We start from the raw sequence: 13,395 nt of genomic DNA, 5'->3' as shown, positions 1-13,395 counted from the left end.
TTCTATTGTGGATCACGGATTTATATTTTAAACCACCTCGGATACTATATCCTTTTGAAAATGAGAGTCGAGAACGCGAAATGGACATTCACAGTTACTTTTATCTCCACGACAATACATCGGCGAAGCACTTTAGCTACGGAGCTAACGTGATAGCATCGTGCTTAACTGCAGATAGAAACAGAAGAAATAAGCCCCTGACTGGAAGGATAGACAGAAGATGTAAAATATTTTGCCCACCTTTCAATGTAGTCTAGTATTTTAGCTGATTATGTAATCTTCCTAACTTTATATATGCATTGATATATATTCATAAATTGTATATAGTTACTGTATATTGGTGATGTTATTTAGTGTACATTTGTTAATATTGGTGGATTTTGTCATTATTTTGTCTTTATCTACTAAAAACAATGGTGCAGTACATTACATGGGAACGTAAGTGTCATAAGAGGTTGGTAGACGAGAATAAATCTAAAAGTAGAAGTGCACCAAAATTGCAGGAAATGTAGTCTGGATTTTCAGAATTTTCTTTTGTGCTGATAGAAATTCTCCTCTTTTTTGCCAAAGGGTGCTCATAGCCCTGAATATGTAAAAATGGTCATGGTTTAAAAACTGTAATTTGTTGGTTGAAAATCAGCAAGCTTTGTTAATGAAAGTCCACTGAGAAGGACATGCTTGAACTTGCCATTTTAATGAGCTCTCTGAACATGTAAACAGGTAACACACACACACACACACACACGTGCTTTTTCCCCTCAGCTGTGGCTGATTGGCACCGGGCCACACTTGGTGTCAATCAGCCAGCTTCTATTTGAACCTACTTTGTCCTCCAGTCAGGGCTGGATTATTGTAGCTTCTACCTGTCGCTACTACCTGTCATTGTAATACTTGTCGTTGTAGCTCCTACCTGTTTTATCGTTCCAACCTGTCGTGTCGATATCAGTGTAGCTGTATACGGTAAGCTATATTTTGTAGCTGTTTGTAGCTTACTGTCTTTTTGTTCCTAGTCCCTGTTTGCTGGATCCCTGTTCACTGTTTCCAGTTTGTCGATTCCTAGTTCCTGGTTTGTGTCTTTTCTTTATTTTTTTTATATTTTGGACATTAAATCATGTTTTCTCGCACAATGCCTGCCGCCTTCTCTGCATCTTGGGGTTCGTCACCAACACACCCTGACAGAATAATCCAGCCTCCTAACACGAACCTCGCGGAGATTTCTATGGCGGAGAGGCTTAACAAAGCTTTAAAATTGATGGCTACTGTGGTAGCTTGGTGCTGCAGGGTATTCCGAGGTGCTGCGAGTCGGCCAGTTGTTGGGGCGGCGACCTTGTGTGTCAGCATGTATGTGATCTTCTTTTAATTCTTTTTTTTTTAAATGATAGTTTTTTAATATATTTTATTAATATTATTATTTTTTATTTTTTTATTTATTTATTTATTTCCCCCTACCTCAGGGGGGGGACTCGGCGGGGCGGTTGCTGGTTGTTCCATCTCCATCGTTGGGGTCCCTGCGGGTGGGGTGGGTGGTTCCCGTGGCCCCGTGCTGGGTGGTCCTGTGGCGGCCGGTTTGGGTGGGGTGGCCTGGGGCTGGCCTCGCCGCGCTCTCCGGGGGTGGGGGGTGGGCTCGTGGGGGCCCGGTTGCCGGTGGGGCGGGGGAGGTCTTCCCGTCCGGTTGCGGGGGGTCTCCGGGCCCCTCGGGCGGGGCGTCCCTCCTTTCTGCCCGTGTGGGGTGGGGTCTCTCGCTGGCTTGGGGTCTGGCTTCCCCCTGCTTTTCTCGTGCCTTGTCCTCTGCCGGGTGCGTCTGTCTGTGGCCTGCTGCTGGCCCTTGTGGGCAGCACGGTGGGCCGGGCTCTGGGGTTCCTGTCGCTGTCCGGCTTGGCTGCGTGGGGGCGGTGATCCCTGGTTCCCTGGGCACCACACCTAATGTTTGTGGGTTGGGCTCTCGGGGAGGCTGGGGCCGTACTCTGGCTCCCGCACACACTGGGAGTCAAATGTATTGTACATGCAGATTCACATATACTCACTTGCATACATACACACATACATAGGTACCTACGCTCCCACATACATCTACAAATACAGTACATATTTACACACTCAAAGTTCATACATCCACACGCACACTCATTATACAAACATACTGTATACACATACTGTACATATACATTCACTGTACAAACATACATATACACATACTGTACATAAATACTCACTGTACAAACACAAACATACACATACTGTACATATACATTCACTGTACAAACACACACATACACATTCTGTACATATACATTCACTGTACAAACATACATATACACATACTGTACATAAATACTCACTGTACAAACACAAACATACACATACTGTACATATACATTCACTGTACAAACACACACATACACATTCTGTACATATACATTCACTGTACAAACACACATACTGTATACACACGCTGTACATATACATTCACTGTACAAACACATATACACATACTGTACATATACATTCACTGTACAAGCACACATATACACATATTGTACATATATAAGTACATATGCACACATACACTCATGCATATAATCACGTTTCATCAAACATATATTAACGTTGTTGCCCTCGGGTAAACTGGGTATAACACATGGCACACTGACAAAGCTTAACCTATTGTTACTATAACAATCTACAAGGTTAATGTAGGTTGCTTCTCTTTCTTCCCCTCCATTTTTCTGCATTCTTTCGTATCTCAAGCTATCATTACGTATATGAATTGTTGCATTTGAACAATTGTATTGTTGATAAAAAAGGTAAAGTATTAGTATTGTTTATTATCAATAGCGCTATTTCTATTGGTATTCATATTGCTTAAGTTTTAATGTAATAATGCTCATTGTCATTTCTGTATTATTTTTCATTTTCACTAACTGCTTATTTGCTATTACTTTTACCATCATATTTGTACATGTAAATGGTGAATGGGTTATACTTGTATAGCGCTTTTCTACCTTCAAGGTACTCAAAGCGCTTAGACACTATTTCCACATTCACCCATTCACACACACATTCACACACTGATGGCGGGAGCTGCCATGCAAGGCCCTAACCTCGATCCATCAGGAGCAAGGGTGAAGTGTCTTACTCAAGGACACAACGGACGTGACAAGGTTGGTAGAAGGTGGGGATTGAACCGGGTAGTATTTGCTGATGTTGCTCTGTTGTTGTTGTTGTTGTTGTTGTGTTTGCTGTTGTTGTTTTTGTGTCTCTGTCTAATCCCCCTCTTGTCCCCACAATTCCCCCCTCTGTCTTCTTTTTTTTTTCTCTTTCTATCCCCTCCTGCTCCGGCCCGGCTGCACCAAATGATAATATAAATACATTTAATAAAGTCAAATACAAATAAGTCAACAAGAGAAGTATCCTACACTTCTCTTTTGTAAAGTAAATCTGAACAGCCGATATGGGCATCTACATCTACTATATGATTTGCCTGAGAACCTGGGCAGGACATTAAAAAAAAAATTTAAAAAAATAAAAAAAATTGATGTCCGAATCGAGAAAATGCTTTGCCTCGTTTTGTAATCCCTCCCACCCATCCCTGTCCTGTGTTGGCATCTCGGGGGACGTCTGGGATCCGTCCCTTGAGGGGGGTGGGGGGGCTATGGGTGGCTGTGCAGCTGGGGAGGCACAGCTACTTCTCACCCCAGTGGGTCTGCAACAGATGGCGCCATCATCTCAAGTGGGTCTGCAACAGACGCCACCATCATCTCCGGTGGGCCGGCAGACGCCACCATCATCTCCGGTGGGTCTGCAATCTACGGCGCCATCATCTCCGGTGGGTCTGTAACCTACGGCGCCATCATCTCCGGTGGGCCAGCAGACGCCACCATACACTCCGGTGGGCCAGCAGACGCCGCCCCCACCATGCACTCCGGTGGGCCAGCAGAGGGCGCCACCACCATGCACTCCGGTGGGTCTGAAACAGACGGCGCCACCATCCTCCCTGGTGGGCCAGCTGAGGGCGCCACCATACTCCCCGGTGGGCCAGCTGAGGGCGCCACCACCATCCTCTCCGTTGGGCCAGCAGCAGAGGGCGCCACCACCATCCTCTCCGGTGGGCCAGCAGCAGAGGGCGCCACCACCATCCTCTCCGGTGGGCCAGCAGCAGAGGGCGCCACCACCATCCTCTCCGGTGGGCCAGCAGACGCCGCCCCCACCATGCACTCCGGTGGGCCAGCAGAGGGCGCCACCACCATGCACTCCGGTGGGCCAGCAGAGGGCGCCACCACCATGCACTCCGGTGGGTCTGAAACAGACGGCGCCACCCTCCTCCCCGGTGGGCAGCTGAGGGCGCCACCATACTCCCCGGTGGGCCAGCTGAGGGCGCCACCACCATCCTCTCCGGTGGGCCAGCAGCAGATGGCGCCACCACCATCCTCTCCGGTGGGCCAGCAGCAGAGGGCGCCACCACCATCCTCTACGGTGGGCCAGCAGAGGGCGCCACCATACTCTTGTCGGCCACGGATGTGGTCGTTTCACAGGCGACCGCCTCGCCAATTGCGGCGGCGTTCAACTCGCCGTCGCCAACTGACTCTTCCCCGCTGGTTGCGGGGACACTTGGCCTGGTGGCCCACCTCCTTGTCCTCCCTCCACCATCCTGTGACTTTGGACTGTTTTTTTTAGGGGGGGAGGGTTTTTAGAACGTCTGGTATCCATTATGGGAAGGGGGGGCTACTGTCAGGCTTGTCCCTGACAGTCTGGCTATGTCTTAGTTTTTCCTCTGCGTTTGTCTTTGTTTCCTGTCTTTAGTTCCTGTAAGCACTCTTATTTTGGTTATTTCCTGATTGTCTCCCTGAGTGCTTTTTCCCCTCAGCTGTGGCTGATTGGCACCGGGCCACACCTGATGTTAATCAGCCAGCTGCTATTTGAACCTGCTTTGTCCTCCAGTCAGAGCTGGATTATTGTAGCTTCTACCTGTCGCTACTACCTGTCATTGTAATACTTGTCGTTGTAGCTCCTACCTGTTTTGTCGTGTCGATATCAGTGTAGCTGTATGCGGTAAGCTATATTTTGTAGCTGTTTGTAGCTTACTGTCTTTTTGTTCATAGTCCCTGTTTGCTGGATCACTGTTTCCAGTTTGTCCATTCCTAGTTCCTGGTTTGTGTCTTTTCTTTATTTTTTTATATTTTGGACATTAAATCATGTTTTCTCACACAATGCCTGCCGCCTTCTCTGCATCTTGGGGTTCATCACCAACACACCCTGACAGTGACGATGCCGTAGTCGATAAGCTTCTTCTTTTTCACTATCTTTTTGTTTTGGAACATTCATCCTCCGCTGTTGCCATTTCTCGTATAAAGTAGTGTAAAGTTCTAACTTATATCTCGCTATTAAAGCGCTAAAACATACCAGTGTAGTGAGTTTACACAATTCACCCACAGAACTTTAGTCATTAGAGAGTTCCAGTCAGACGTTTTTTTCACGTTGTTGCATCATTGAGCCACGGATGAGGAGATGCTGCTCCGTTGTTGATTTAATTAAAGTCTGAATGTCATTAAAATACTTAGTTCCATCTTTTGACACACATTAGTTTTCATGAGTCCCGTCTTTGGTAGTATATTTTAGTATTTGTTTTGTAATCAGCCTGACCTAAACCTTCATAATAATCTTTGTGATTAACACGTGCTTTCATATCATTTGACAAGGTTCATCCTGTTAAATTGCCATGTACCGTATTTTCCGCACCATAAGCCGCCCCGTGTTGTAAGCCGCACCTTCAATGAATGGCATATTTCAAAACTTTGTTTACCTATTAGCCGCCCGATGTGTTATTAGCCACACCTACGCTACGCTAAAGGGAATGTCAAAAAAACAGTCAGATAGGTCAGTCAAACTTTAATAATATATTACAAACCAGCGTTCTAACAACTCTGTTCACTCCCAAAATGTAATGTGCAAATGTGCAATCACAAAAATAGTAACACTCAAAATAGTGCAGAGCAATAGCAACATCAATAACTCAACGTTGCTCATACGTTAGTGTCACACAACACACAAAATAAACATTTAAAGCTCACTTTCTGAAGTTATTACTCATCCACAAATCCCTCGAATTATTCTTCTTCGGTGTGCTTCACTTGTTTTTTGACACCATCTATGATGTGGACGCGCATGCAGTCATAGATCAACAGGGACGGAGCTGCGTGAAAAAAGTCACCCGGTCTCTTCGCTCATTTTTTCTTCATCCATCCATCCCTTCGAGTTAGCTTTTATGATGACGCCGGCTGGAAAGTTCTCTTTTGGCAAGGTCTTCCTTTTGAATATCACCGTGGGTGGAAGTTTCTGGCCGTTAGCATGGCAAGCTAGAACCACGGTGAAGGACGACTTCTCATTCCCTGTGGTGCGAATATTCACCGTACGTGTTCTTGTTGTATCCGCAGTGCGGTTCACATGAATATCAAAAGTCAGTGGAACCTTGTACGTGTGTCTCTAAGTAGGAGACATTTTGTGGTCTTTACAGAAACACACAAATGAAATGAAACGTAATATCCACGCGCTTCTTCTTCTACGGGGCGGGTGCTCACCTTGGCGGTTGCTTACAGTAGAAGAAGAAGCGCTTCCTCTTCTATGGAGGCGGTTGCTTACCGTAGAAGAAGAAGCGCTTCCTTTTCTACGGGGAAAAAAGATGGCGGCTGTTTACCGTAGTTACGAGACCTAAACTTTATGAAAATAAATATTAATATTAATCCATATATAAGGCGCACCGGGTTATTAGCCGCACTGTCAGCTTTTGAGAAAAATTTTGTTTTTTTGGATGGTGCGGAAAATACGGTAGGTTAGGTTGTTATAAATGTAATTATTGAATACGATTAAAATCAAGAGTAAAATGAGTAATTCAGTGTTAATATTTGAGTGGGCCTTGGGTCCCTCTGAGTCAAAAAGGTTAAGAACTCCTGCTTTAAATGACTCAAAAAACGTTTGTACAATTTGAAAAAGTCGTGTCGTAGAATTTTTGACCTTTTGACCTATATTTCTTGTCTTTTAAGAATGTCCGCTCATTTTCAATTATCTTCTATTTTGTGCCATTGAATGGACCAGTTGTGGGACAAAGGTGAATATGGAGTTGTGCCAACCTGTCTACAGAATGTTTAGAATTTCCAAATATGACTAAGAGATACAAGGTTGTTTTGGAACAGACAAAACCAAAACAAAACAATCATGAAGCACTAGATAACAAACAATGACGCACAAGAGACATAAAAAATGGCAGAAGACCGGAACTCGACAGTGATTTTGGCTTGTGTGTGTCTTGTTTACTCCGGAGTAACATGTGGTCTGTCTGCACGGCCAACTTAATTCAACCTGCACTTCTGATAATGGGTAAATAAATTTGTTGTACTAAACTACTTTTGTTGCCTGCTTAAGCTTCGGACAATCCACTACAGTCGCCGTCAAGCTAAAGCTAAACTTAGCAATTAATTTGTCTAAGGATTAAAAGAAATGTGATGATGACTGTTTGTTAGCATGTCTTCTAAAGAATTTTGACCACAAAAAAGTTACAAACCCCAAAACCAGTGAAGTTGTCACATTGTGTAAATCGTGAATAAAAACAGAATACAATGATTTGCTAATCCTTTTAAACCTATATTGAATTAAATAGACTGCAAAGACAAGATAGTTAACATTCGAACTGGAAAACTTTGTTATTTTGTGCAAATTTGGAATTTGATGCCTGCAACATGTTTCAAAAAAGCTGGCACAAGTGGCAAAAAAGACTGATAAACTTCAGAAATGCTCATCAAACACTTATTTGGAACATCCCACGGGTGAACAGGCTAATTGGGAACAGGTGGGTGCCATGATTGGGTATAAAAGCAGCTTCCATGAAATACTCAATGAAAAACAAGGATGGGGCAAGGGTCACCACTTTGTGAACAAATGCGTGAGCAAATTGTCGAACAGTTTAAGAACATTTCTCAACGAGCTATTGCAAGGAATGTAGGGATTTCACCATCTACAGTCTGTTATATCATCAAAAGGTTCAGAGAATCTGGAGAAGTCACTGCACATAAGCGATGATATTACGGACCTTCGATCCCTCAGGCGGTACTGCATCAAAAAGCAACATCAGTGTGTAAAGGATATCACCACATAGACTCAGGAACACTTCAGAAAACCACTGTCAGTAACTACAGTTGGTCGCTACATCTGTAAGTGCAAGTTGAAACTCTACTATGCAAAGCCAAAGCCATTTATCAACAACACCCAGAAACGCTTCGCTGGGCCCGAGCTCATCTAAGATGGACTGATGCAAAGTGGTAAAGTGTTCTGTGGTCTGACGAGTCCACATTTCAAACTGTTTTTGGAAACTGTGGACGTTGTGTCCTCCGGAACAAAGACGAAAAGAAACATTCGGATTCTTATAGGCGCAAAGTTTAAAAGCCAGCATCTGTGATGGTATGAGGGTGTATTAGTGCCCAAGACATGAGTAACTTACACATCTGTGAAGGCACCATTAATGCTGAAAGGTACATACAGGTTTTGGAGCAACATATGTTGCCATCCAAGCAACGTCTTTTCCATGGACGCCCCTGCTTATTTCAGCAAGACAATGCCAAGCCACATTCTGCATGTGTTACAGCAGCGTGACATCATAGTAAAAGAGACCGGTCTCCAAATGAAAATGCGTGGCGCAATATGAAGCGTAAAATACGACAACGGAGACCCCGTACTGTTGAACAACGTAAGCTGTACATAAAGCAAGAATAGAAAAAAATTCCACGTGAAAAGCTTCAAAAATGTGTCTCCTCAGTTCCCAAACGTTTACTGAGTGTTGTTAAAAGGAAAGGCCATGTAACACAGTGGTAAAAATGCCTGTGCCTACTTTTTTGCAATGTGTTGCTGCCATTAAATTCTAAGTTAATGATTATTTGAAAAAAAAAAAAAGTTTCTCAGTTCAAACATTAAATATCTTGTCTTTGCAGTCTATTCAATTGAAGATAAGTTGAAACAGATTTTAAAATCATTGTATTCTGTTTTTATTTACGAATTACACAACATGCCAACTTCACTGGTTTTGGGTTTTGTAAAATCAAGAGTAAAAAATTACTAATTCAGTGTTAATATTCGAGTGGTCAAAAAGGTTAAGAACCACTGCTTTAAATTACTGAAAAAACATGTCTGTACAATTTTAAAAAGTCGCTATCAAGCGAAAGCCAAACTTAGCAATTAATTTGTCTAATGACTAAAAAAAAGTGACGATGACTGATTGTTAGCATGTCTTCTGAAGCATTTTGACCACAAAAAAGTTAAAACGCATGCGAAAACAAATATCATACAATGTTTTCATAGTTTTTTGTGCTGGATTTTTATTTTGATCAAGTCGTCTGAAAAGCAAAATAACACAAACCAGCTGCAGTTGGAATATAACTGGTGTAAAAAACAATAATATGATCAATATTCCCTGAGCCACCTTTGCCGTGCCCTCTGAGACGTTTAACTCATTAAATTATTAGTTTTGATCTGGTGAATGAATTTCTAGATAGAGCCAGCACAATGGTCTCCAAGGAGATGGGAGGCTATAAATGCCGTTAGGTGGACTATTGAAGAGTTTATTAACGACACAAGCAGCGTGCCATCCGCTTCCTCAGGTGAGATTAGCTTTGCTGCCTTCAGGAGGTTCTCCGTTGGTTTTAGCTTCATTAGATGTTGGACTAATCACTTGTTGTTGGTTTGAACCTGCCTTGTGGAGAGTGTTTCTAACAGCTTCTGTGTCGCTCCAGGTGTCGGTGGCATGGACCTGTGTGTGACCGTCAAAGGCGTCTCTTTCCTCTTGCAGACAGGTATGGGCATCTTGGGGAACATCGTGGTCCTGCTGGCCTACGCCCACATCATCTTTACGAAGTCCAAGCTGCTTCCTGTGGACATGATCCTGTGCCACCTAGCCTTTGCCAACCTTGTGCTCCTGCTGACCCGCGGCGTCCCCCAGACCATGATGGTCTTCGGCCGCACTAACCTGCTCAATGATTCGGGCTGCAAGGTGGTCATTTTCAGCTATCGCATCAGCCGGGCGTTGTCCGTGTGCCTCACCTGCATGCTCAGTGTGTTCCAGGCAGTGACCGTTGCCCCAGGCTTGTCCAGACTGAAGTCTGGCCTTCACTGCCTGGTCCTCCCCACCTTTGCAGGACTCTGGTTACTCAACTCAGCCATATACTTTCAAACCTTTTTTAGTGCTGTAGCTCCACAGAATGGCACCAACCCCGCCTTTACGCTCAACGTGGGCTTCTGCCTTGTGGACTTCAAAAACAACCTGAACTACCTCATCAAGGGGGTTTTGGTTTCCGGAAGGGATTTTTCCTTCGTGGCCCTCATGGTGGCCTCCAGCGGTTACATACTGCTGCTGCTCCACCGCCACAGCCGCCAGGTGAGAGCAATCCGTCGCTCCCAAGGCAGAGGGGTTGAGACCCGAGCAGCAAAGACGGTGGTTACCCTGGTGGTCCTGTACGTCGTCTTCTTTGGGATCGAGAACATGATCTGGATCTACATGCTGACCGAGGCCAAGATGTCCCCAGCGGTGGCTGACATGAAGGTGTTCTTCTCCTCATGCTATGCTTCCCTCAGCCCGTACTTCATCATTTCCTCCAATAAAAAGGTCAAGGCCAAAGTTCTGTGTGCGGCCGAGCAAGACCAACCAGCATCCATGGACACTCAGGAGTCACGTGATAAATGACCTTCTCTTTCACGTTCTTAAATGTCCATCTCCTGCTTAACTGTCTTTTAAATGACCAACTGTTTATCTTTTAAAAATGTGCACTCTTTCTGTATATAGTGGATATATATATGTGTATATATATATATGGTGGTACAAAACAAACATGTTGCTGTCTTACCTGTTTGTGCTAGAACCACTTAAATGTTTGCAAGAAAAACGCTAAAAGGAAACTACTCTCGTTAGGTGTGATGATGTACTTAGTTAAAACTGTCAAATGCTACAGTGAATGGCTTCGAGGCGAGTGGCTTGTTACTTGTCTCGTCCCCTATGCATCGCCATCAATATGCGATCATGATATCCTTTGTGTTTTTCCTCGGCGGTGTCGTCCAACCTAACTAAGGAATGTGTCAGGGCGCCTTGAGTCGCAAAGAAAGTGGCAAAAGAATCGGTGAGATGTCTTAAAGTAACATTTGCAAAATATCGAATTTCCTTAAAATAATCCAATAAGTCACTGATATGTATATTTTCAAAATGTAAAGAACAAACAAGGGACTGTGACTAATTAATTAAATACTTTATACCAAACATGTTAAACACTCATTTAGTTAAATTCTTTGTCTTTTGCAGGGGGAATAAATTAATAAATATATATATATATATACATTTAAATATATATATAAATAGCGTATTTTTCGGACTATAAGTCACAGTTTTTTTCAGTTTGCGACTTATACTCAGGAGCGACTTATGTGTGAAATTATTAACACATTACCGTAAAATATCAAATAATATTATTTAGCTAGGCTGACCATATTCTGATATCCCAAAAAGAGGACACATATATGCGTGCAAAGGCGGGCAGCACGCCAAGGCCGGGACTAGGTGAAAATTTGCCAATGATACTCGAACTTGCTTTATAAATATATATATATTTTTTTTAAAGTATTTTTTCTCCTCTGTTGACAGCAGTGTTGGCGCTAGGAATTTTCAAAATGGGATCCATGCCATCAAGTCATAAAAATGGAGTCTCACAGTAAGTTTTTGGGGTACCACTTTTTTGTAAGCGTTTTGAAAACAAATGACAAATGTATGCATTATCCTGTTATATCTCACATTCTATATTGTGTTTTGGAAAAATGTTGTCATAAACGTTACTTAATTCATTAAAAAAGATAATACAAAAGAAAACAAATGTGTATACATATGTAAATGTATCAGTTATAAACATTCATTAACTTTCTTCTTTCCTTCATGGATCTAAACTTTATCGCTGCTGGTAGTTTTTTCTAAGTTTTTATTTAATAAGTTGTAGGTGTATTTATTTCAGTATAAACGTGTAAAAAGTGTTTTGCTTGGGTCATGAAATTATGATAATGGTGTGCCAGGGCATACATACATTTTATATTTAACGCTTAAATCTCTGGAGTCTACATCAACTTCAGATCTATTCCTCATTTCAAAATGTTTTAGTTTTTTTTATGTTGTTTTTTTTGTTTGTTTGTTTTCTCCCCTTTTTTGTCAAACAAAACTATGTTTTTTATGGCAAACACACACAATATGCAAAATCTTCCACCAAAAATATTTTTCAAAGTGTAATATTTGATGTGAAGTAATCGGAACCTTTGATAGGTCAATAATTCATAATAACATTGATTTTGATTCAATATTATGTTTTGAGCAATGACCGTTTGAAAGAAAAAAAAACATCTTTGTTTTATTAGTCAACATTGCAACTTTTTCTAAATTACATTTCACCTTTAAGCTTTTTTATTTCACTTTTGTTATGTTTTTGTTTATTTTAATAGTATTTTTAGAATGTGCCGTGGGCCTTTAAAACATTAGCTGTGGGCCACAAATGGTAAAAAAAAATCAAAAAATTTATAATCTGCGTCTTTTCTGATTTCAATGCGTTAAAAAGACACAAAAAGTGTGTTAACGCCAACACTGGTTGACAGTATAACAAAATAAGTCACAGTTATATTCTGTAACATTCACAGTTTTGGAAAAAAAAAGTGCAGAGGTAGAAATATTCAAAATAACCTCTTGTATATAATGTAAAAATAAATAATGCCTCAAAACAAGTTAATTAAATCTAAACAAAAAACAGCAGACGAGCTCTCGCCCTGCACAGCTGTTTTGTGCTTTGTAGTGTGGATATGGGCTTGTAGATCGTTGGCCCCTTTATTTGCCAGAGATACATACGTTGCTGCTTTGCACACAGTGCATTCTGCTTTCCATGTGTCACGGCCAGGACGAAAACACAAATACTTTTCCCGCAGATCATCCGTGAAGTTGCATTTACATTTAGGCATTTCTTGTTCCCATGTCTCTCTCCACTCACTCGCTCTGTGTCTCTGCCCCTCCCTCACGAATGTTGCTATGTGCGCGCACCTTCAGTTTTTTTTTTTAACCCCTTCTTAACTTAACCCTGGACGTACATTGAAAATACACACAACTCTAACTAAAAATGCCAGACATTTGAGGCATTTAAGAAACCCCGCCCGGACACCCCAGACACCCCCGCAAAAGAGGACATGTCCGGGGAAAAGAGGACGTATGGTCAGCCTAATTTAGCTCATTCACATAAGAGACTAGACGTATAAGATTTCATCGAATTTAGCGATTAGGAGTGACAGATTGTTTGGTAAACGTATAGCATGTTCTATATGTTGTAGTTATTTGACTGACTCTTA

At 42.4% G+C, this 13,395-nt stretch overlaps 1 protein-coding gene across 1 annotated transcript; it reads left to right on the top strand.

Annotated features, from left to right (window-relative positions):
- Nucleotides 1-9,784: 9,784 nt before the first annotated feature.
- LOC133643471 (olfactory receptor class A-like protein 1) lies at nt 9,785-10,720 on the top strand. Its single transcript, XM_062038081.1, has one exon. The coding sequence runs from the start codon at nt 9,785-9,787 to the stop codon at nt 10,718-10,720; it is 936 nt and encodes a 311-aa protein (XP_061894065.1).
- Nucleotides 10,721-13,395: the final 2,675 nt, after the last annotated feature.

This window comes from Entelurus aequoreus, linkage group LG26 (assembly GCF_033978785.1).
Source record: "Entelurus aequoreus isolate RoL-2023_Sb linkage group LG26, RoL_Eaeq_v1.1, whole genome shotgun sequence".
In the NCBI taxonomy this organism is placed as follows: Eukaryota; Metazoa; Chordata; class Actinopteri; order Syngnathiformes; family Syngnathidae; genus Entelurus; species Entelurus aequoreus.
The sequence above is the reverse complement of the archived record's forward strand: the minus strand, read 5'-3'. Positions and strand labels throughout refer to the sequence as shown.